At 31.2% G+C, this 25,812-nt stretch overlaps 1 protein-coding gene across 1 annotated transcript in view; it reads left to right on the forward strand.

Moving 5' to 3' along the window:
• LOC118184489 (uncharacterized) overlaps positions 1–25,812 on the forward strand; it is a 191,798-nt gene that overhangs the window by 112,432 nt on the left and 53,554 nt on the right. The window contains exon 3 of the mRNA XM_035354163.2: positions 15,195–15,453. Within this exon, the coding sequence (XP_035210054.1) occupies positions 15,195–15,453 (259 nt within the window). The remainder of the gene's footprint in view (positions 1–15,194; positions 15,454–25,812) is intronic.

Genomic DNA, 25,812 nt, shown 5'->3' on the forward strand with positions numbered 1-25,812 from the left:
AAATTTTTTTATGTCAATTATTCTCCCTGTTAATTTAAATTTTTTTATTTTTTAAAAATTTTATTTGTATCACTTTATTTTCAAAGCAGTTCAATAGATTCCGAAGAATGTTTCGCAAAGTTTGATATATATATTATATATTGTAAATATATATAATCTGTGATATGTATAATATATATTATATAATGTGATATATATAAATATATTATATATTGTAAATTTAGCGTACGAACTAAAAATTTTCTTTTAACTTTGTTCTAAATTTTGCAGCTCAATGCGCAGAGTTTTTGACCACATAGGTCTATTTTCGTTTGTTCTTTTTACTTTAATTATATATATATATATGATGTACCAGCTTTAGTCGTAGCTTAAATTATCAGACGAAAAGTTAAAAAAAAAAAACAGGATCCATTTATTATATTTCAGAAGAAATAGCCGTTACAAAATCAGTTATCCGGAGTAATTAAAAAAGAACTACTAATAATATTTTGTATGAAGGTTACTGCATCGTGACATTTAAGAAAAAAGCCCCGATTTTCTTTTGCGAGTCTTTTTATAGCCTCTGGATAGGCGGAGCTTCCGAGAAATGACGTCAGCCTCGTCAGCCATTCCAGTTCGCTTTAAATATTTCCAGAACATTCTATAACTGTACGTGTAGAAAAGGCGGGAAAAACAACTTGACTACGGGTCTATGGATTTAATTCCGCGTACTTTCAAATAAGAGAACGTCGCCATTAAAAATGAAAAGAACATGCAGTTAGAATTTTAAGTGTATTCTTGACTATGGAATTTTATTATTACTATATGTAATTGTTTTGGACAGGAAAATTAAAAAAAAAATGGGAATTTAAATGTTATTGCTAATTATTTCACTAAAATTAATTAAAATTGAACTATTATATTAAACTATTAAAATTAATTAAACTAAATTATTTAAAGAGCTAGTTTAAAATTAGAATTAATTAAAAAGAAAACAAATTATTATTAAAATTTATAATAAAAACAGAAACAATTTGTTTTCTTTTTAATAATTTGTTTCCAACACATATTTTCATTAAGAGGTTTAATTTATAATACTTAAAAATTATGTTAATGAATATTTCCAGTGCTTTTGTAATTAATAAACGGGATATCTGAAATGAACAGGTATCAGTAATTAATTTTCTTTAATGACTTTATATCATTTTTAAGCGAGTAAGGAATTTTTATTATGAATTATGGGGAGGAGGAAGGGGGGGAACTGAAATGTTGACCTGCGATTTTAAATGTTGGCAATGTGTAACTTAATATTTCAGCCTTTTGGTCCTCTTTCCCAGCTAAATGTCATTTCATATTGTATGAGATTTTTATCTTTCAAATCGAAACTCACTGAACATTTTTAAAGCAGTCTTAATCTTTTAATTTACTAACCGCCTAAAATATTTACAATTAAAAAAATGTATGTAATGCCTTTGATGAGTCTAATTAGTGTAATTCAGGTGGTAAATAATAATAACAGAAATAAAGAACACTGTTTATTCTTTTTAAATCGCTTAGTTAAAGAGAGCTTAAATTTGGAAGAAAAATTAAATATCTTATGCTTTGCCAAATGGCAGTATACTGGCAAATTTCACTGGGCCCTAACACAATTCTTTTAAGTCGCTGAGGTTTCATATTAAATTCGAAAGATATCTTACGTCTTATGAGTGGCATTACATTTTTTTTGTCGTGTTTGTTAAACAAAAATTAATTAAATTCGTGCAAAATACGATATAAATGAAAACGAAATTTAAAAGGTGCACTTGTTCTGGTGGAGAACTGTTCGTGTTCAAAATTTGGTGGTTCTGGGTGCCACCATTTCTCCACAGTGCGAGGATGGTTTTTTTTTTGGTTTATTAGATTACGGCAAAGCACTCGAGGGCTATCTGCCTTAAAGGAGGGATGCCTTCGTGGAGGACTTTTTAAGGGAAACTGGCTCGTATACACGTTACACATGGGGAAAACCACGAAAACACCCATGCAGCCAGCCCGTTCGTCGGGATTCAAACCTCAAACCGAACTACCAGTGTTCAGCTAACTTACCGCTCGGCCGCTGGTGGGCCTCATTTAATTATATGAGTGATGTTATGTCAGAATGAAGAATTTCCTTAAATAGTCATATCTTAGATGCCGTACAGATTGAAATGTACTTATTCTCGTTCCACAAAATTACATGTGAAACTTTGTGATCTGAAAATTTCTCTGATGACTGTTAGTAAAGGTTTTAGGAATAATTTAAATAATAATTGGACTACTTATGGAAATTTTTTATATTCCACGAACCATTTTCTTGCTCATGATTTATAACACATTTAGCATTAATTTTTTAAGCATTCACCTTCGTTATCATTAATAAAAGATGATTATAATACATGCATTACATCATAGTGCAAAATAATCGTTTGCGTGCCGTCTAACAGTGTTGTTCCTCCGTCTTCTAAAATGGAAAATGTCTTTAGATGCAACATCTAAATTTTGTTCTTAAATATTTAAGAACCATGACATTTAAATCAGTAAAATATTCTTTTTATTTTTCGATATAAATACTTCTGCAGAACTTCATTAATAAGCTTTCGAAGAGTTCTTCATTTCTCGTCATGCCTTCTGATCCAAACTTTCTTCTTCAGTATTGTTACGAATTTTGTATATCTATAAGTAATTTTAGTTACATATGCAACTCATAGTATCTCTTTTATAATGTAACCACCACCGAAGCACCACCGGAAAAATATGAGTGCAGGAGCAAGTCTATTTAACATTGAGGTACATGCTTATCTCGCTAAATTTCCGAGATATCGCCAACTAATTTTTGTCACACCAAATTTGGCGAGAAATCGCTAAATGTCTCCGAACTTGGCGATCATTTGGCTACATTTTGGTACGATCCCTGTAATAACTATAATTAGTCTAGTCCCTACATGTAACTGTATTTGGCCCTATATGTAACTGTATTCTGCCCAATATGAAACTGTGTCTTCTAGCAATAGGCGGCTGGGGAAAGACAATATAAGACCGGAGGAAACAGCATTTCTCGGTTTTTATCTCAGAGTTAACTTCGGAGTATTGAGAGATCTTCGTCTTCTCTTTAGATTCGCTTTGCAGTGCGTTGTGTTTAGCTTTCTGAGTAATTTGAAGTGGTAACCACTGATTGCGCTCTGCCACATTGAGAAGAGGAGTACGAGTACTTAAGTGAAAAGTTCCAGAACTGTAAAGTGTTTCTTTTGGAAAATAAATATTATCAAGTTATCATCGGTTCATTGTGCATTCAATGCATTACGAACACGTAAGCAGGTTAACAGTATATTTTTATGCATAAAGCTTGAAGTCTTCAAACTATGAGATTTCAATGAAAAACTATAGTAGATTATAATTTTGGAAACGCCAAATCTTTCCATTCGCTAAGCACATTCATTGTCTGTATATTTACTTTCCTTCGTAAAGTAATAAAAAAGTAAATGTAGGAATTTCCTCATTTCCTTTTCCCATATTTATTTTAAATAGTGGGTAATTCGGAAGAAATCATTGTATTTCAGAGTTTTATGATTTAAAAAGTTCCCTAAAATAGAATCCTAAGTGAAAAATACACATGAATGTAAATTGTAAATAACAGAGGACGCTATTTTATCGTGTTATAAACGTTCTTTGGGGAAAAGTGGCGTTTCAACTGCAAAAAATTTATGCATGATCTCGGCCCGATGTAATAAATCTGATGTTATAAAATCTGGTCTTCTAATGGCACTAGATAATCCTCCCGACGCGATTTTTTTTCTTTGGTGACATAAGGGAAGATCATGTGTTTTTGTTTAACTGAAGCCAAAAATCTTTAAAGAAATCTTTTAAAAAGTTTTCTGCTGCTTTAGAAATACTAATCAATTGACACGCTAAAGCGTGTATGACGTGTCTACACGTGTGTAATGAAGGAATCGAACAGTACATTCATATATTGCTTATCACTGTGTATTGTTAATTTTTAGATAGTACAAATTTGAATGCGGATTATTCTTCATGAATTACCTCGTATTTTAGTAGTTTCTTTAAAAAAACGTGGGGGGGGGGATGTGAAAAATTAAGCTTATGAACAAAAGCTTCTTTTCTTTAAAAAATTATGGAAATGAAAACAATGTTTAAATATCGAACATATTAAGCTTTAGAACTGCTTTTAAGTTTCAGAATACAAATCTGCTATCTAAAATATAGTACAGACTTGATTTTGATTGCATACGCGTCTAAAATCGAAAGGATAAAATAAAAAAAAAATATCATATGCTGGCTCGTTTTTTAAGATTTAAATATTATTTTTGTTTTACTGTAGCCTAACGCTCTCCGATACTTCGTTTTTCCCTCGGAGCACTTCACTTGATGGATTATACAAATCACCTCACGAAATATTTCTAGGACAGCAGCGCCATCTATCGGCACCTTCGCAAACGAATCACTACTCCCTCTCTGTTAAACGAACGTGACAGTTAACGCTGATCTTTATCTCAACTATAATTTTGATGTAAGCGTTCAAGTTATTTTGCACTTTTTTTTTTAGCTGTGATCTTGATAAACATTCATTAAGGTATAAATCATTTATATTAGTGTAATTTGAAACATATAGAACTACTGACAGCATCCAGAAGAAATTATGCAAATGTACCAAACTTGTTTTAAATGTTTGTTATATTTTTTTTTGTTAGTTTATCTTGCATTCATAAATGATTGTTTTTTAAATATCTTAATTGTGTTTGAAAGAAATTTATTAGAATTTAACCTCGTATTTATTCCGGTGAACTCTCTCTAAGACGACCATTCATAGTTCCAGTTGATTTGGATCTTTTGTGAAAAGTGTCGTCTTAGAAATACGTGTAGCTCAGTATCGATGTTTGATTATATTCACAGATATTGTGGTAGTTTCAGATCTGGTTGCCATGCGAGAGTAAATTGTATTTACATTTCATGTCCTATAAAATTTATAAACACACTTTGAATTGTTCTCAAGTAATTCAAATTAATTATTTTTTTAATTAAAAAATATTTATATGAACTTATTTGCATCTCATATTTATTAATGTGGCGATAAAATGTTTAATTGTAGATTATGCGGATAGCAAGACGTCTGTTTATAAATAAAGAAAATTAAAAACTATTTTGCTATAGAAGTCGCTGTAAAATTTCTCTAATTTGGCTTTTCGCTTTTGCAGTTCCTCTCCCCTTCACAGTGAGACCGATAGGAACAATTTCTACCCACCCGGGATGAATTGCTTCGCCCGCCGCTTTCTCGCAGTTCATTTTTTATTAGCTCTTCAAAATGTTAGTATAAACAACTTACAAGTACATCGTTCGAAATTAATGCGAATGGAACTTATCTTTCAGCACACTTCAGTTTTGAGTTGAGTTTAAGGATTACCAGATGTCAGTCATAAATTATTGTTATTTTTTTTCCCATTTTTCTTTTATCTTTTTAAGTGTCACCTGACTTTGATTCCGCTGATGTTTCATCGTAAGAAGGAAATGTCTTAAAGGAAATTGGATTTACTTGTCAGCCATTCACGACTCTCAAATTTTGGGCGTGCATGTTAGTGTTAAAATGAACTTTTATCGTTCAACATGCAAATAAATAATCAATCAGATAGGTTTCATTTCGATAGGTATACATTTTGTATTCACATTTAAAAACTTATGCCTGTCTTTGGAATAAACAACTCTTCATTTTATTTCTTCTTGATTATGTGTGTTTTGATTTTTAAAATTTAGTCGTGCAATTTTTATTTTAAGTTTTTTTTTATTGCCTGACTTGAAATATTATTGCTTTCATTTAGAACAACGCGACCTATTAAGTGTTGCCAACTTAACACACCATAATATTTATTACTCATGCATGATAATGTCTACTAACCGAACTTTTTTTTTTTTTTTTTTTAGTTCGATTTTGTGTCATGTTAGTGTCTTAACAGAATGATCGAACACATTTTCGAAGAAAATTTTAAGTACTTTAAACTGAAACTATAATAGCTTGATTTTCAATGCAAAAGTTTTTATTTAATCTTACTTTTTTTAAGTATATATTTTTTTAGAAATAAAAGTATTCTCTTTAAAAACTAATAGTTCATCATTTGCGATAATGCCACAGAAGTGCTCGGTGATTAGTTTTCTATCAAACAAAATTATATTGACAGCTATTTTTATTTATTTATTTTTTACTAAATATGTTTAGTAGAGATTAAATTTGGACATTAAGGAGCTGTTAGAGGATTTTATGACAGTTAAATGGCAGCCAGAATCCCATATTTATAGCAACATGCTTAAGACCGTTGCCTCTGTAGAATTTGTAATTATTTTGTTCGTTAAGTTTTTATGGTAATGCTTTCAAATCTTATTTTAAAATATCATTAGAAAGTATATGCAAGTTTATTTGCTGTCATTTCTACCTTTGAAATTTAGTTTTTTGAAATTCTTCGTACTAAAAACGGACGATCACTAAAAATGTTAACTACCGGTTAAAATCATCATCAGATTATAAGATAATCTAAATAAAATATATTACAGTATAGTTCTGGAATACTTTCGCAAACGCTAAAAAAATGAAGCTCACGAATCACGAATAAAAGAAAAAATGTTGTGTATTCCCGGAATGTCAGTATTAGAATGAAATTATGAAGAAGATTGTATTAATAGTTTGTTTAAGATGGAATAACTTGTGTATTTTAAGAATCTAAATAAAATAGGTAATAGTGTTAAAAATAGATTTATTTTGAAGAATTTAGTTTTTTATTTCAAGAATTGTCATTTTACGGAAAGAACGCAACGAATCCTGCACTATTTGTTTTTGTGGTAGAATGTGCCAGCGAAGGAAATCTAAATATGATTTCATGATATATATATATTTTTTTTCAAGCAAGCAAAATTTAAATGATTAATGAATATAAGTTTTTAATAAGGTAATTTAAATTTTTATTTAAATTCTAATCTTTCAATACTTTTTTAAAATTAAATGTGACAGATTTTTGGAAAGATGATTTTTTATGACAAAATAAAAATTTGCATTTATGTCAATTAAAAATTTTGTACTTTTCATTTTAAAAATTAAAAAAAAAAAAAAAAAAATGACATTTTATTTCCATAGAATTAGTTTCTTTTTATTTTTAATTATTATCAAAAATTCTTTTTTATTTTTTTATTGATATTATACTTGATTATTACTAAAAATTATTTAAGTAATGGTATACTTCTAATTTTATATTTCTAAAAACGGAACAAATAAAAGCGGGTTTTTATATTTTTTTAACTTTGAATTTGACATTGGAAAATGTCATTAAGAGAGTCTTTGCAGTTTTCGGGCCGCTTTTGTAGTATCACGCATTTATCATTCATGTCATTTGGCAACTGTTGCCATTGAACGAAGAAAAAGATTTTAAATTTGTCTTCCTAGAAGGTTGGCAAATGATGTAGTTTCTTAAAAGTGTTGCCAGTCGGCGTGAAATATGAATTGTCTCCGGAACTATCATTAAATTGTTTAATAAATCCAGAAATTAAAAAATAATAAATGCGCATTTTGATTCTTTGCATTTTAATAATAAATATAATTGGTATAATAAAATGCGTTGAATTTATGGCATGTTAAATAACAATTTTTATGAAAATAAAAAGCTTTATTTTAAATAATACGAAAATGGTCTAATGTATTTTTTCATGAAAAAATTATTCTACTGCTGTTTAACTGTTGGTACATAAACTTATTAGAAGAACATGGAAAAATATGTTCTTTTCATGTTGCTTTAATTTTTTTAGATAAAATATTAACACATTTAAAATTCCTCAAATGCAGTGTATCATAAATGAAGAACTTTTGAATTGTTTCCAGAAAAGAAATTGTGAAACTCATGCTATAAATGATAAAATTCTTTGCAAAAGGAATCAGCTCTTAGTCATTAAAAGAACATTTTATAATTATATTCTGTATTATGTCATAGAATTTGCGTTGGGGGGAATATACCGGAATTCCCTTCAAGCAGCTCCTTTCTATTTCGGCTACTTTTTGGCGAAAACAAACATCGTGACTGTCAAAACAAGCTTCATAGTTGCCATGGCAACTTTGGCGCATTGCCAAAGACCGGAATCAAATCTTTGCTTGTGCGAAGAAGGGGGAGAAATAAATAAAATAAAATGAAGTGAAATGCGCTGGAGGGAAAAATACTTTTCGCCGTATTTATTTGCTCAAAGGGAACTTTTATAAGGAAGAGAGGGGCAAAAAATTTAACGATGAATAATTTCGCTTCAGTGGCGATTAGCATTTCTCTTACAAGTATTTTTTTATCTCAACCGCCTTCTTTTCTTTTGTTACAAGGCTTGCATTTCGTATTAATTGAAATGAGTTTAATATTCCTTTAGGCTTGCTAGAGTAAATTAATGTTGCATTTTATTTAAAGTTATTGCACACCTTCGACGATTTTATTCTTAATGCCGAGGTTTAAATCCTTTCATTCATGTTAGTTCGGTATGTAATAATCCTTAAATTTGTTTACTCTTTATTCGTAATTTTAAAAGGTAATCTATTCTTTGTTACGTAGTTTTGCTTTTCTCGTCTTTGATTTAAAATATGGCTACTATTTCTTATTTTTTGCTTTCATTAAATTTATTGCGCTTTTTTTTTTTTTTTTTTGCTAAATTATACTCAATTTGTTGGAATTCCAATGCATTTTGAATTCTCAGTTTAGTGTAATAAATTTATTCATTTATTTATTTCTGTTTCTTTAGTTGATGAGAATTGAAAAATCACAAATTATCATTTGAATTCGTTCATAAATTTGGATTAGTAGTATCAAAATGTGTTTGTTTTATTTATAAATCGCATTGAAATCTCCTTCTTTACTTTGTTTTATTTATAAATCGCATTGAAATCTCCTTCTTTACTTTTTTCATATTTATAAAGCATTTATTTATTTTTGTGACAGTAATAGAATTGTTAATCATAGCTTTGTTCTGTTAAAATATCTGAAATAAATTCACAAAGCCAGATGAAATTTTGCATTAAAATGAGGGGGGGGGGGAGTTTTAAAACGACTTTGAATAGAATGATGCCAGAAATTCCGCTTATTGTATATAGATTTAGACATATTATTTTGAAAACAAAATGTTGCAGTATGTATATTTTTTGAATGAAAAATATAAAAATGTTTCGATATGTCAATTATCAAAGTACTCATTTACTGTGAAAATTAGATTAGAGAAATCTGAGTTCGATTCAGATTGCAGTAGAAGAAAATTAGCCATCATTTTTTAAAGTAATGATTTTCCTCTTTTCTGCATTTCTCCTCCCTCTCCACAGCGTGTGGTGGATCTATTTGCAATTACATTCATTTAATTACAACACATTAAGAGTTTGATCATATAATCATTTTGAACTTGATTCCAATAAAATAGATGTCATTATTATTAGCCCAAAAGGGACGTTAATTCCGTATGGCATATAAGTCTCGAAACGGTATTTTGCGTTGAACCACTATAAACGGCGTATCACTTTTCAAATTGTTGTCTCCAAATGCTATCGGCCTGTATTATATCTAAAGAAATGAATAAGTAAGAAATTAAATGATTAGAATCTGCATGAATGTTTCTGGCATTGTGAAAAAACAACGGTACTTGAAGCCATCCAGTTCTGAATAACATAGTATTCCACCCGAACATGGGCACCTGGAAGTCCGAATTGCGCGAATTTGTTTTATTATTTCTCTCATAAACCTTTAACGAATTTTTTATTAACAAACTCAGTGATCTCAAAGCGAGTAGTGGCAACACTTTACGGGGAGGGGCGTTTTTATCTCCAGAAATTCTAAAGATAGGCTGCTTTTAAATATTTTCTGATTTTATTGTTGAATCGAATTTTATATGGCGTAAGCGCCTTGAAGTGCACACAAAACGTTAATAATAAAAAGCAATAAAAATTTTGTAAAGCTCTGCTTTAAAATTTCTGTAATTTTGCTGGTCAATTTTTGTATGGTGTAAGTGAGAAGAAAATGATGCTGAATGAGGGAAGGGGAAAAAAAAAAAAAAAAAAAAAAAAAAAAAAAAAAGCCGACACACACATCTGAAAGCTTTTAGATTTTATAATACGTTCAAATGGGCGTTTTTTAAAATCTTTTTGTGTGTTACCTTTATTTATTAAATATCATGTTCTTCGCATTTAAACCATAAAATTCAACAGCAGTATCACAAAATAAGCATATCTTTAGGATTTCCGATACAAAGTCCCGCGTGCTGGAGATTATCCCTCCCCCTCTCGTACAGTTTTGCCATTGCTCCTTTAAAATCTTAGTTTCTTAATAATCTTTTAATCTGAGTTTCTTAATAAAAACACATTACTGCTTTAGAAAATACGGAATCGATAGTAAAACAAACTCCAAGTTCCAAATTTGGGCTTCCAGATGCCCATATTTGGCTGGAGACGGACGTTATTCAAAATTGGATGACTCTAGGTACCATTGTTTTATCACAGTGCGAGAAACATACAGACATTTATGCCGATTCTTCATTATTTAATTTCTTTTAAATATAATACAGAAGTCTAACATTTGGTGGCAACAATTTAAAAAGTGATTCGCCGTTTATAGTGAATGAACGCAAAATGCCAAAACTAAATTAATAGCCGTTTTGGACAAATTGCCCCTTTACACTATATTTAAAAAATAAATAAATAAATAAATAAAACTTAAGTTATGTGATGAAAAATTCTGTGGCAACAAATATGAGTTTTTATTTAACTAACAAATAGTGGAATAATTTTGAGAAGAATTTGAAATTAAATTTGAAAGTTTTATGTGAGGAGTATTTTATATCTAGTGAATTAAAAATGTTATATTCTTCTTTTATTTACCTTTCCATTTACTGAAACACGCTTAAAAGATTATGCAATATACTTATTTTGCTTAGATTAAATTCTCTTGTGGCACGTATTTCCTAATTAATTTGGCATTATCTGCATGGCTTGCATTAACATGCGCAGCGTTCAACTACTGTATTGTTGATAACGGCTAAAACTAATTACTTATTGTTTAATGCTCCAAAAGATAATTATAAAGTTCTTGAAAGAGTTTTTTAAACTTTGCCTGCGGGATTTTAACTCGTCTCTGTGATATATGCATATTTTGTAATTAACTAGAGGGAAAGGTTAAAAGGGGGGACGTTTTTAATAAAAACTTAAAAAGAAGTTTCATTATGTTTCAGTCTCGCGTCTTTTGTTTTTAATTCTCCGCCTCTCTTCGCATTTTTCGTCTCTTCTCATTCTTTTCACGATTACGAGTATATTGCTTAATCTTTCTTTTTTTTTTTTTCCTTCTTCATCCGTTCCCGAGTGAATTCTTTTGCAGACGATTATTTGAGTTCTCTTTGCAATTGCCTTTTTTCTTTCCTGTTTTACTTTCAAAAAAGGTCGTTTGAACTTCTAATATTTTTTCTTCACTGTCGGATACATTCGCTAATAAATCACTTGGCATGTTTTCTTTGAAGCGTCAGAGTTAATATAGAATTAATTAATCAGAGGGTTACAAGTTTTTTCCTTTCCCTTTCCTTCCCTTTATTAAGTTACATTTTGTCCGGGTAACAGCACCATTTACGCTGTTATGATCTAGAAATTAATGACTTCACAGGATTATTACTTTTGTTGCTTGAAATTATTTTTTAGCACCCTTCTCTCCTGGGCTTTTAAAATCATGGAAATTTAAACCGAGTATAATAATTTTTTGCTTTCGATATTGGTGTTAAATCATTCAACGCCGATAGCATTTTCATTTTGATAATACAGACATTTAATCATTCTAAGATGCCTTTTGAGATTAATTATACAGCGTATATAATCGCTATTCATAAAAAGATAGTTATGTTCCTAGAGAATGAAAAGGATAGGGTTAAGAAGAGAGAATATGTTCTAATTGCTGAATGATATTATTCAACTGAATAAATAAAAGTTAAAATAGTTAAACTGCTAGCTAACTAAATAATGATACAAATTAGATTACTAGTTTGTTTTTATGGTAATATACTGTTACGAAATGTCCAAGCGCGGTAAGATGGCTTCCCCGCAAAGCAGGTTTAGGGTTGCCATAAAATAGAAAGGGAAGACAAAGTTGTCACATTTGGCGAGAAATCGCCCATTTGGCGACAAAATAGGCGATATACCATGGACGATTGGAGTATCTTCTGGAACGCATTCTTACCGGTTTAGCCCAGAATGTTCTCGAACACAAGCCGAAAGCTATATAAAACCTGCTGGTCCGCAGTCAGTATCGTTTATTCAAGACTCTTTATTCGGTACTTTCATTTGAAGAACTATGTTTTGCTATTTAAATTTATGTTAGTAATTTCTTTATGTTTGCATACTCCACTTGTATTTAAATTGCATGTTACACCACCCCACGATGTAATAATCCGCAAAGTGCCACCTTTCTCTTTATTTTTCATATCTTGTCTCTGTGACACCTTCACTGATATTTTTACCTCCAGGATGCCATATTTAAAGACAACTGGCAAAAAGCCTGCAAATCCACGCAGGCTAGGCCCAGTATAACAGCGGTGAATGGAATGGAATGGAGTCAGTATTGAGTGTGTGGCTCACCTAGCGAGTCAATCTCTGCGGAGTCGATCGCGTTGACAGCCGGCCAGCGAGTGCCGAGTGGGTCGTCGAGTGCACCGAAAGAGTCTCGTAGTGTATCCGCTTAGTGCATCGTCGAGGTAGCGTGTTGAGCTCCGGGAACGACTGAACCGAAAAGTCGGGAGCTTTGCTCTGTGTGTCGTCGAGTACATCGCGAGTTGTAGCGTGGAGAGTCTCGAGAGTATGTGGAGTTCCGAGAACGACCAAGCAGAGTCGGGAGCTGTACTCTGGTGCTTTGCAATGAAGTTGTCTCCACCGTATAGTCTGATAACCTGAAGGCTGTGTCGCTGATTGTACCAGCGACTGTTCTTCGACGACTGTAACGTGATTTTGGAGCTGTCCTGATTAATATTGGCTAAATAAAGTGTGTTTCGATACTTCATCAAGTGTCGTCGTTATTCACTCCAAATTTACGAACCCCGTACGAACGTGAAGGAAGAAAATAACGTAACAGCTGGTGTCCAAAAAAAAAAAAAAAAAAAAAAAAAAAAAATACTTTCGGTGATATATTTCAGAATCTAGAAATTTAGAATTAAGAATAATCGTAAATGAAAGTTCTGTTAATTCTGAAAAATTTCTATTTAACTGTGAATCATTAAGAAGTGCAGTTATTAAAATCAGTTAACCTCACAGGTAATAACTCAGAAGTAAATAAATGGTTAAAACAGAATATTAAAGAAAAGCAGAGTTTAATTCTTCGAATTCCATCTTAACACTTGATGAAACGGTACTTCTTAACACTAACAGTATAAAATGTACATTTCCATAAAAAATAGAAGTTTTTTTAATAATATTTGGTCATCATTTTTATAATAATTAATGATTTTTATATAATCAATTTTATAATAATTGCTAAATAATTTTCTATAACAATAATTAACCATGAAAAATATTTACAAGCATATGCTTATGATATGTAACTAGACATGAGATGCAAATTTTACAAGAATTTTGGATTCGAAGTTCAACGGACCGAATTTCTCTGAAATTCGCATCTTCGAACGTCGCTGACTTTTGTCTATTCAAACTTACGTACAGGGATGAATAACGAAAGGTCTTAGAATTGCCTAAAATATTCCGAAAAAGCAGCTTTAAAATGAAGTAAACTGGCGGAGAAGGGACTGAAAAATATTTTAGAAAATTTGGAAATAAAATTTCTACTCTAAAAAGAGAATTTATTTATCAATAATTGTTTGTTTATATTTAGCCCATTCTTCGCTAAAAAAGAATTTCTTTATCAATAGTTGTTTGTTTATTTTTAGCCCAAAGGGCGTTAGCCCAGAAAGGCTATTTATTAATTTCGTTTTGGCATTTTGCGTTAGTTCACTATAAACGGCGTTTCACTTTTCAAGTTGTTGCCAACAAACATTAGAGTCCCAGCATTACATTTAAAGAAATTAAATAATGAAGAACCTGCATGAATGTATGTATGTTTCTCGCACTGTGAAATATGAAAAAACAACGGTACCTAGAGACATCAAATTTTGAATAATATACATCTCCACTCGAATATGGGCATCTGGAAATTCAAATTTAGAATTTGTTTTATTATCTATTTCATATTTTGTAAAGCATTTATGAGTTTTTTATTAAGAAATTCAACGATTTCAAAGCGAGCAATGGCGACACTGTGAGGGGTACCTTTTTATCTCCAACGCGCGAGACTGGGTATCAGAAACTCTAAAGATATGCTCTTTTTAAATTATTTTGCGATATTTCTGTTGAACTGAATTATATTTTATCTATTTATTTATTTATTATTAATTATTTATTTATTGTTTTGAGCATTTCATATCGGATATTAAAGTTATTGCGTAATTTTCATTTTATTGCATGGAAAATAAAACTTGTTTTTAGGGTTCTTTAGCAATAATATCATTTTAGATTTTATTATGCTTTGATCCATCAATTATGGTTTAGCGTTGATGTTAGGGCAAACTTATTGTAAAATACTCAGATAGGTTTTGGGAGTGGACGGTAAAGAAAAATATCGATACTTTTGGATTTTATTTCGGATTATCGGAAGGAATAAGAAATTCATTCCGAATTCACGGAACTGTTTAATATTATTTTTTAACTTAGATGTTTAGGGACTTTTGTTTGAAATAACCGAAACTTTGTATTAACCGATTTGAATTATTCGATTTTTAAACAAAAGGATGTGTGTTGTTGCCGCCTCTAATAAAAAACAAAATTTTTCGATGTAAGTGCAGTTAAATCTATAAGGGAATGCAACATGTATTTTGATACAGATTTTTATTATCATCGTTACTTTTATTTTTAACGTAGACGATAGTGTATATGAAAATCATTTTTAAAACGCTTATTGACGAAAATTCTTGATTACTTGAATTTTTTCCCTGCTTCCTTATTGAGTTGTATTGCATTAATAATCCTGCATCTGAATTTACCCAATCGAAGGAAAACTGCAGAACACGATTTTTTACTTTGCCGTTATTTACTGTGATGACCGTGGCGTTCATAAGCCTAGTTCACGTTACTTATCCTAATGTCAGTTATTGTAATAATGTCTTTTTCTTCCTTTCAGGATGAGGTCTTGATGGCCTCCGATCGTGTCGTACTCAAGTTAGACGACCTCGTGAGCTGGATCACGGAAGAAGTCGAATGGAATCACGGCATTATTGCTCCCTGCATCAACAACAAAGCGAAGAAAGTTGATCCAGTCAAGAAAGAAGAAGCCGCCGAAGAGAACCACGACGAGGCAGAAAAATCCGATGCTCCTTCAATCGAAAATTCGGACCCCGAAGGAAAGAAGACCCTCGTAGTCAAAGAGGAGTCGAATCAAGGTAATTTTTTATTTTTTAAATATATTTTTGTCAAAGAAATTAAAACATATACAAATTGCAATAACACCAGAGTTACTGAAACTGGAAGCTGTACCGATAATCTTTAAAAACTGTGTATGCCAGTAGGCTTATCAACTGTAATGCAAATGAGATAATTACATCTTTTCGTACATTGTATTTTATTCGTTGTAAATTATAAAACCGAAAAGAAGTGGAAACTAGAAAAGGGACACCTCGATACAAAATGCAAAATTAAGCGTGTGAGAGACTTGATAAAAAATAAAAATGTATGGCTGCATTCAGACGGTGACATAAATGTCACAGAGGCATAGTCGTAAGGAATAAAATGCGGGAATTCCGTTCACACGTGCGACACAGGTCTAAGCGTAACCCACTTAAAGAAGCTAAATTTGCGCATGCGTTGTATATGCTTTCCCGCTCTGTTTTCCTATTCATGTTTCGCGCGTTCGCTCTGATTGGTCGACGGTTATCCCAAGTCGGCATAAAGTTGAAAACTTCGAACTTTACGCCAAAAGCCCTAAACCAGATTTTGTGACGTAGCACAGACTGGTTGCCTGGCAACGCAGCTCGGCTTAAACCGTTTATGCCTTTTATACCATCGTCTCAACACAACTTATCAGTTTAGAGCAGGTTTTCTTAAACTGTGAGTCGCTGGATCTGCAGTAGTTGCCAAAAATTTTAGCAGTTTTAATATTTCTTTAACTTATTAAAATAATTTTACAATTACCAAATATTTTCACACGATAGATCCAAAAAATAGGTAAAGATAAGACAATACAGACAAAGGGGGAAAAAAAAAAACGAAAACGTTCTGACGCATTCTTTTTATAATATAAACGTTCATTTTCCTTGCTTTGCACGTGACGCTGTCATTTCGTCTGTTACTTACTTAAAATTTTTACATTGTTCTATGTCTTAAAATTATAAATTATAGTTAATGACCTAATTTGCGCTATACTTATGTAGTCCCGCAAAATTTTGTAAATGTTATGGGGTCCTGGGGGGGGAGGTCGCGGAAAAATCTCAGCTATAAAAAGGGGTTGTGACTGAAAAAAAGGTTAAAAAAACCCTGGTTTAAAGGACGAATTAGTATTGCGTCATCTTCTTCAACAGGAGAAGAATTTTACAGTTGGCACGGAGTAAACATCCAAATGAATGAGCGGTTATTTACCGGCCATACAGGAAAGTGGTTAGTGACCCTGACTGCCTTACCGCAGGGCCCGGGTTCGAATTCTGAAGAAGGCATGGATGTAAATTGTCCGTTCCTTCATAAGAGGCAACGGTGGGCCCACCTATCAGGTGCCTCCATAATAAAGTGACCACCGCTTCCGGCTTTAATAGTGGCCAACGCCTATAACGGCTGTTGCCTGCTATTGGAGGAAAAAAAAAGGGGGGGCAAGTAGTGGTTATTTTCAGAAAATAAAATACGAAATGTGCAATTTTCGAAAGTGAAGCGATGACCGTGTTTATTAGTTGTTTAAAAGACACAATGTTTTTTCTGTTTCTGTGTAAAATAAAACAATGAAACTGGTTTTTGTTTCATTACCCTAAAACTGAAGTCATAGTTTTCTTTCCAATTTTACTGTATTAGAATTATAGGGAAAGCATAGTTTTTTTTTTTTTTTTTCGTCGTCCCGAATTTTAAATTTCTGGTATCTAAATTAAGTTAGTTTAATAAGAACTACAGCACGAGTTGATTGATTTAATTTTTTTTAAATCTCATAGATGTGAATCCCAGAATATTTGTATTACAGATTAAAACAAAGTTTGAGCCCCTGTTGTCATTAGTTTCTACAGAACATTTATTCAAGATGACTCAATTTCTTAAAATATCATTGATATCTCGGAGAAATAATACCAATTTAGATAATTCCAACTTTTCATTACTGACGGTAAAATGAACCCTCTGTAAGAAGATCACCCACGGTTCCAGATGATTTTAGTGTAGAGGTGTTATGTTACACCTGCCGACATTTTTTTAGTGTTTAAAAATATTGATTACTTTTAGAGCTGGCTCTTCTTCTCGGAAAGAAATGGTTCAATGTATATCCAAATAAATAGGATAGACCAGTGATGTTAAGGTATGTTAAAGTATGTTATATTAAAAAAATAAGAAGTATATATAATTTCGTAATTTAGTTTTTAGCTTTTGGCAGCGCAGTGCTTTTGTTGTCATTGTCCGTTAACTTGGTTTTAAAAATCGGAAAATTGAAATCAATATAGGATAATTTCGACTACGAAAATTATCAGTAGAAAAAGAGAAATGACTTGAAAATTATCAGTAGAAATGCAGTATTGTTAGCATTTCTCTCCGTATGCGTAATCAGATATGACAGTGGAATTGTAAATGGCAGGTAAGAGATTTTCAGACTTACCTCTGTTCAAATTTAAATAACAAGTCTTACTTTTAGAATGAGATTTTCTTGCAACGAGTTTTGAATAAATTTGTAATGATTGACATTATAGATATAAGGTTATAAACCCTTTCGTAACGTTTGCATTTTTAATATTTTTTTTTTTTTTTTTTTTAAGTCTGTCTCTATTTTATGATCAGTTTTGATTCGCCATCTGTTTCTAAATGAGCTGACTATATCTTTAACCCGCAATTATTCGAGAATCAATCAATGTGTGGTACTTTACTCAAGATAAAATGCATACGATTTTTTTTTCCCTGTTCATTAAAAGTCACATCCTACCCCACTCATACGTGATTGGTCAAAAACTGAATTATTGTTTCCTGCCATTGGGAATTCCTACGTGGAAAGAATTGCTCATCGTTCCAATTTCCTCTTACGAGTGGGTTGTTTGCCTACTGCTGTACTATCAACCGGATATTTCTCCCTAAATCCTTTCTTATTTATCTTGGCCTTGATTTGTTTTTCCCCTTTTTGTTGTAGAATATTTGTGGAAGCATTGTGAAGCAGATTATTAAGTACGTTATATATGCATGATAATTGGGTAGTGATATGTAAAGCGATTTATGATGCATATTTAAAGCAGTTTCAAAGAGGCTTGAAATTTTCCATTGTGTAGTTAGTTCTGTGGCTGAATAATTATCATGAATAATTGTATATTCGATATTTGTTAACTGCAAGGGTTTTCGAAAATAAATAAATAAAAATGGAATATTAAGAAAGACGGGGGGAATTTAAAAAAAAAATTCTGATGAGCATTTTTTGATATCAGCCTGAAATATGAATTGTTACTCTTCATTTTTAACATTTTAAATTATTAATTTTGTTAACACAATTAATGATAATAATGCAACAGAAAATAAATACGGATGATTTTTTTCCGTAACACTTTTATTAAACTTGATTTTATTTATTTATTTATTTTTTTTTTTTCTTAAAATTAACTTTTGACCTTTTTTGCCGAAACGAATTTTTTGAAAATTTTTACACTTCCGTAACTTATAATTGAAATTTCGACTTTTTAGCTGTATCAATTTTTTTTTTTTTTTTTTTTTTTTTTTTTTTTTTTTTTAAAGCCCAATCGGCGTTAGTCCAGATGGCTATTAATTTCGTTTGCCATTTTCGTTGGTTCACTATAAACGGCGTTTCGCTTTTCAGGTTGTTGCCACCAAATATTAGAGCCCTTCATTAATTATATTTAAAGAAATTACATAATGAAGAATTTGCATGAATGTATGTATGTTTCTCGCACTGTGAAAAAACAACGGTATTTAGAGACATCAAATTTTGAATAACGTAATCCTGCACTCGAGTATGGACATCTGGAAGCCCAAATTTGGAATTTTTTTTCATTATCTAATTCAGATTCTGTAAAACTTTTAACGAATTTGTGATTAACAAACTCAAGGATTTCAAAGCGAGCAATGGCAACACTGTACTGGGGAAAAAAAAAAAAAAAAATCTAACACGCGAGACTGTTTATCGGAAATTCCAAAGACATGATCATTTAAAAATTATTTTGCGATATTGCTGTTGAATTGAATTTTAGAACATGATATTTAATAAATAAATAAGGGTAACATGAAACATTAAGAAAATGTCCCTTTGGGCGTAATAGAAAATCTGAAAAATCTTTTAGATTTTATTATATATATATGTATATTTTAAATGGCGGGCACTAGTCATTTTTAGACTTCTAAATGAAATTGTTTCGGATTCTCCAATCCAGTTTGCCGAATTTCGGCAGTTAAAGAGGGGATTTATTAAAAAAATATTATTACTGTTTTCATTTGATATAATTAATTAATTAATTTCATTAAAGACTTTTTTCACTTGATATAATTAATTAATTAATTAATTTCATTAAAGATTTCATGTAGCTAATAATAATGATTGATGTTTTAGTTAAAAGTTATAATCCTTTAACGTTAGCAACTCCACGTTTTTAAATGTTGATGAGATTAGATATTTCGGTATTATGTATTTTTTCCGTCGAACGTTTTTGACAATATCGTCAATAATGGATAGGCACGAAATCACAACACACATAATCACTTCGTTTGGATTCAGTAAATCTGGTTAGGTTTTGTAAGAAAGTTATAAATTAACTATTTCTCTTCCCTCGCTCTTGCATTTTGGGAAAAAAGTATCAAAATTTGAGACTTGCCTTCTACAAAACAGCAAGCAGAAGAGTATTTTTAAAATTCCAAAACTGGTTATACTCATGCGCATTCTGGGGACATTAAAAGGATGTTTATAAAAAAATGGTGCAATGAAAGACATCGTGGAATAGCGCAACACCACGTAGATATTTTAGTGGATTTATGTGACGTCGAGTTCATAAAGGAGGTGACAGTTTTTTTTGGCAGAATACTGTGATAGATAGATTAAAAAAAAAAGTGTAGTTTCAAAAGGCTTTTTAAAACATTTTAAATTAAATTTCTTTCAAATCGTCACAATTTATCACATGTTATTGATAAGATTGTTAAGAAAGCATTGTCATAGTTGCATTCCAAAACTTATTTATTACAGGACATATTATCAAAGGGAAAAATATTGTTATAACGAAGTTCTGGATGGACTTAGAAACTTTCTTTTTTGATACATAAGTAATAAAGTTACGCGGCATTTTTAAGAGAAGAATATACGGATTTTAAACCGTTTGGTTCAACAGGATTCAATAGCTTTCTCCGAAAAAGTACTTTGTAAAAACTGTTTTATTAAAACTGTGCTCGAAAATTTTATATGGAGCTTTATATTCAAAGCTTTATATGGAGTGGTCGGAAAGAATTCCATTCTCGGGTAAAATTGAGCACTTGAAAGAAAAGATATCGACATATGGTTTGAAAAATGTAAAGATTTCACTGGAAATTCATTAAAAATTGTCAACATCGGAAACGGAATTCCGTGTGGAATTTTGTAATTTAGAAATAAAAAATTTGATTCGGAGAATGTGAAATAGGAAAAGAGCAGGGATATAAAAAAAAATAGTTTAAAGACCGTAAAATATTTAATTTTGGAGATTATTCATCTTTGATGTAAAAGTAATGAGTAAATAAAATTCTCAGCTATCTTTTTCAGCTGCTTTCTAGTTAACCGCAATTTGCAGGTGTCCTTTCTTATCGGCACATAATAACTGATATCCACTTGCATTATAAAAGTAGTAGATATTAAAAAAAATGAGTGTAATACATATTTCCTCTCTGGAAGCTGTTATTTTGAGGAGCAAGTGTGTTAGATGAAAGCTTTGGGTAAATACGAAATGAGAATCCAGCAATAGAATCTTAGCAGAATATCAACTCTTAACACAGAATATCTCAGCAACAGAATGTCATCTCTTAACATACATCACAGTGACCGTGTTTCCCCGTTATATCTATCGGTATTAGAGCAACTCTCCCTCCCCCCTTTTTTTTTTATTTATTTTTTGCGGGGGGGGGGAACCTGTTTCTCCGGGAAAGTTATTTTTTGCTTGACCCAGCTGATGTATTTTCTTTTTCCGGCAGATTCTTTCAAGGTGAGGGTTTTTTCCTCACTCTCTTTTTTATTTCCTTTTAATGTGCTTAATACTGTGACCTTTTTCTTCACGTGTTCGCTCTAGATAGACCTTTTAGGAAAACCTTTATCCTGATATCGACAGCTTTTGATTGTTTCGGTGCAGTATGTTTTTAAATGACTGAATGAAATCAAGGTTTTAGATCATTAAAGTCATATTCAGAATTGTGGGGATTGAATTATTCGAATATCCTTAGTTAATCCATTCTTGCTTCTCGGCTGTTTATTTTTATTTATTTATTTTGTCTGTGCGACAGAAATAAAATACATATTTAATGGTAAGATTTTTTTTATAATATAACTTTGGTTTGTTGACATACTTTTTATATCAGATTGATATATCAATAAATAAGTGTACATTTGTGTAGAAGACCGTATATTGCTAAAAAGCTTAGGCAGATTTTCCTCCCACAAGACTTGCTTTTGTGCATTATGCTGTATGGTTTCGTTGCGTTTATTATTAATACATGTGCTTGTGTAGAAGCTTTTCCTACGAAGCATCGGAGCTTTAAGTTTCGAGGAAATTTCTTAAAAAATACATACATAAAAGTTGAATTCTTCCTTTATTGCAAGTTTTTAAACCATCAGAATGTACTACTGAAAAATAACAGCTTGTTAAAAATTACTGATTTCCAGAAAAGCAGTAACTATAAAATAGGATGATTCGCGTTTCATGCGTTTTATGTTTCAGCTCTTTTTAATTCTTTGTACAAAGTAAAGGAAGTTTTGTAATCGCAAAAAATTTCGGATGTCATATTTCAATGAAAATATCCATTTTGACCCCTCTCTCGAATCCATTTGAATATCTGTACGTATCTGTACGTTCTTGCGATATCTGTACGTACGTACAGAATAAAGAACTACTTTTACCAAAATGGATTTAAAATGGATCCAGAAGGAATTTTTTTCCTTGACGTCTGTAGGCACGTATGTAGTATCTCGCATTCCGCAAAAACGATTTGTAGTAAAAATTTGAAATTATATATATGGAACTGTATATATATGTGTAAGATATAATAAAATACGATGGCTACGCTAAGTGGCAACCTCAAAATTGACTATTGACTCAAAATTGACTAAATTTTATGTTCTCCCCCTAAGTTCATCTTTTCTTCCAAATTCGAGATCTTTCCAAGTTACATACCTACCTAGTATAAATAGCTATTAACTGCGTAGTTTCTCTCTCACTACGTTAGTAGTAGAAACTCTGTGTAACACCTCTGTATCAAAGTATTAAAAGAGATTAAATTACACTGCATCAGACTTTTTATTTCATCAGAAATGTGCTATTTTCACATAATAAATAAATTCATATTTAAGATATAATCTTTTAGATTATGGCTGTTTCAGCTTGTGATGACTTATCTGAGGTCATAAATTACGTGAAGCATCTGTATCCCCCACGCGCCAGTATGACTAAAGTGTTCTTTTTCTAAATTGCCAAACGTGGATTTTTTTGCATTAATTTTTTCATGTAAAGAATAATCCGTTAACAAAAATGTGAACTGAAATCTCCACCGAAAGTTCTGCATTTTAAAATGAATTAAACCTTTTGTTGCTAAAGTCCATCACAGTTTGAAATTATATGTCAGGTAAAAATACGAAATAATTTTTTTTTTTTTTTTTTTTTTTTTTTTAAATCGCCAAAATTCGGCAAATTACTGTAGAAATTCCGAAAAACATTCATTTGGAAACGTATTTATTCCTCTGTTCATGTAAAGCTCAGAATTCTGCGACGATTAGTTTGACCGTTAAATACAGATTTGTGAGAAAAATTCAGCTCTAAATGTTAAAAATATATTTATATCGAATTATTAAAATTTTTTATGAATATTGCATTGTCATCATAAATACATATGTGCGAAAAATTTCAAGGTAATCGAATCGATAAAAGAGGGTAAAGAATTAACTTCAAGTTTTGGAGGTAAGAAATTAAACTTAATAAAAAATATAATATTACAAAAAGAATTAAGTTTTTTAAAGAAATATTTTGATTTCTGTATGTACCGATACATACCTGCGTATGACATGTATGTGTTTTCCTTCCGCGTGTGTATGTGTGTGCTATATAATTAATATGTTATTTTTCTTCTTTATGTGCTACTTTTTATTTACATAATTTATTGATTCAAATGCGTAAAACGTGGTGCGTTAACTAAAAATTAAATGCATATTTTTTTAATGTTATGCAGATTTTTAAAATGATTTTTTGTTTGTTTTAAAAGTTTGAAATTTTTTAGAAAAGATCACTGTATTAGACAAACGATACCAACAGTTCTGATGACCTTGAGTGATCATAAAGAAGCAGTTAGGCAGTTAAATTTTATAGGAAACAATTTTCATCTCTGTGTTCATGCATTGAACAAAATGGTTTATAAATAAAGTAGATAAATTCTACTTTCATCTAAACAGAAATCTTTTCCTATTCGGTAACCTTTTAAAGTATTCATTGAAAGGAGAATTTTATAAAATCGTATTCATAGTTCGAAATTAAAATTCTGTTTGTCAAGCATGTTAGGGCGGGTTTCAGTCTTTAGAAAACTCAAAAAGTAGCATTTCTCTGCGGAGGTAATTACTGTTAACCTTAAATCGAGTCTCGAAAACCTCTGACGTTTAATTAAAATATCTTTTCTAACTCCTTTTAGCTTTCGTTCTCAACTCGGACCCATCGAGAAATCGTTCATATTTACATAATGCTCAACGAAAAAGATTCTTCTGCGACTAAGCTTGTTCTAGCGTACACAAAGAGATTAACTTACATAACGAGGGAAATTCTCATTAGGAGGCGCTCCTGCCCGAAATTCTCCGCTGTTGCCACAGCCACTATATTTATAAAATCGTTGGTAAGAGCGCGATAATTTATCAACGTTAATGACATATTTCGGCGGAAAATGCAACAAACTAGTGTATTATTCATGAACGTCGAGCGCATTTGTTTAATGAATGGAACGTTGTTTACACTTCTTGACGGTCGCAGTTAATGAGGTTAAGTGTAATCGCAAACGACATAAAAAGCTTTATTATAATGCCTCCTCTTTGGATGTATGCGCTGAACAAAATTTAACGTTTTCGGTTTTAATGCGCCGTGAAGAGAGTTGTTGAATTTGGGGAGGGAGCTAATATTTGTCGCCGTCTGTTTAACGCAGTCGTGTTTTGTTTGCTAAAAAGTGTTTTAAATGATCCCATTTTATTGAAAAACTGTAACCGTCGCAATGCATAATTAACATTTTTTATGTATTTCAAGCGCAATATAATTTACATATAACGATAATAGGTATTTTATATTAATTTTTACCATTTCGTAAGCAGTAACGAAACAACATTAAAGTAAAATCAATTTGCATACGTGGGGCATTAACGATTTAAATTTTTAATTTCAAATTCTATTAACATCGAGCTGAAATTGGTGCTTTCAGTATGCGAAGAAAATGGCGTCTCTTTCACTTGAGCAAAAATCACTTCTTGTCAAAATATGAAATTGTTAATAATTAACGGTGGAAGCGATACATGAACGGAAGGATAAGCGCATGCAAAATTAATTTTTGATATAAAAAACTGGCTGAATGACTTTTAGTGGCTGAGATTGCTTATTTGTGTGAACTGAACATGTTTCTTTTAAGAGTAAAAGGAAGGCATAAGTAGTATTTTATAAAACGATATCTTTTGAAGTTCATGCTATTTCAGATTAAGAACAACGTAATTCACTTTTGAGCAATTTCTGTGAACAAAAGCATGAAGAAAGCAAAAAAGTATGGCCGATATTGACAGCCATTTTATCAAAAGAATTTTCGTGATTTCAGAAACACCGGTTGCATTTCAGTAAATTTGCAATTCTTTTGACATGAAACTGCAAAAACTGCAGTGAGGTATGTTAAGTAAAGAAAATTTATCTATAACAACTTTTATAAGTAGAACCAAATAAAAAAGAGAGAGAGAGAGAAGGAAAGGGAAAAAAAAAAAAAAAAAAAAAAGGAAAGTAGTTTCACAAACAATCCCTCTTTCTGTCTTCTTTTTGGAAGCATGCAGATTTACCAGCAGTGTTCATCGCATATGAAGAACATAAAAAATGAAATAAGAAGAAAATTTCCAGTGTGAAATCTGTATAACCTTCGCTATTGCTGTTACTCTCAAACTAGAGTGGAACTTCGGGTCACGAACGCTTCACCTTACTAACAATCCTGTTTTCGGATAAATAATCTGAATGAAAAATGTACCGGATGACGAATGGTGTCTTGAGTTACGAACACCCAAATCGGATGTATATGATTTTCAAAGGTGCTTTGATGTAACTTGTGTCATATAATTAACACTCAGGGACTTCTGGAAAGATCATTGTAATATTTTCTATTGCTTAACTCTCAGTATCATA

This window comes from Stegodyphus dumicola, chromosome 10, assembly GCF_044657685.1.
Source record: "Stegodyphus dumicola isolate Sdum_Otavi_A_Nest chromosome 10, ASM4465768v1".
Taxonomy (NCBI): Eukaryota; Metazoa; Arthropoda; class Arachnida; order Araneae; family Eresidae; genus Stegodyphus; species Stegodyphus dumicola.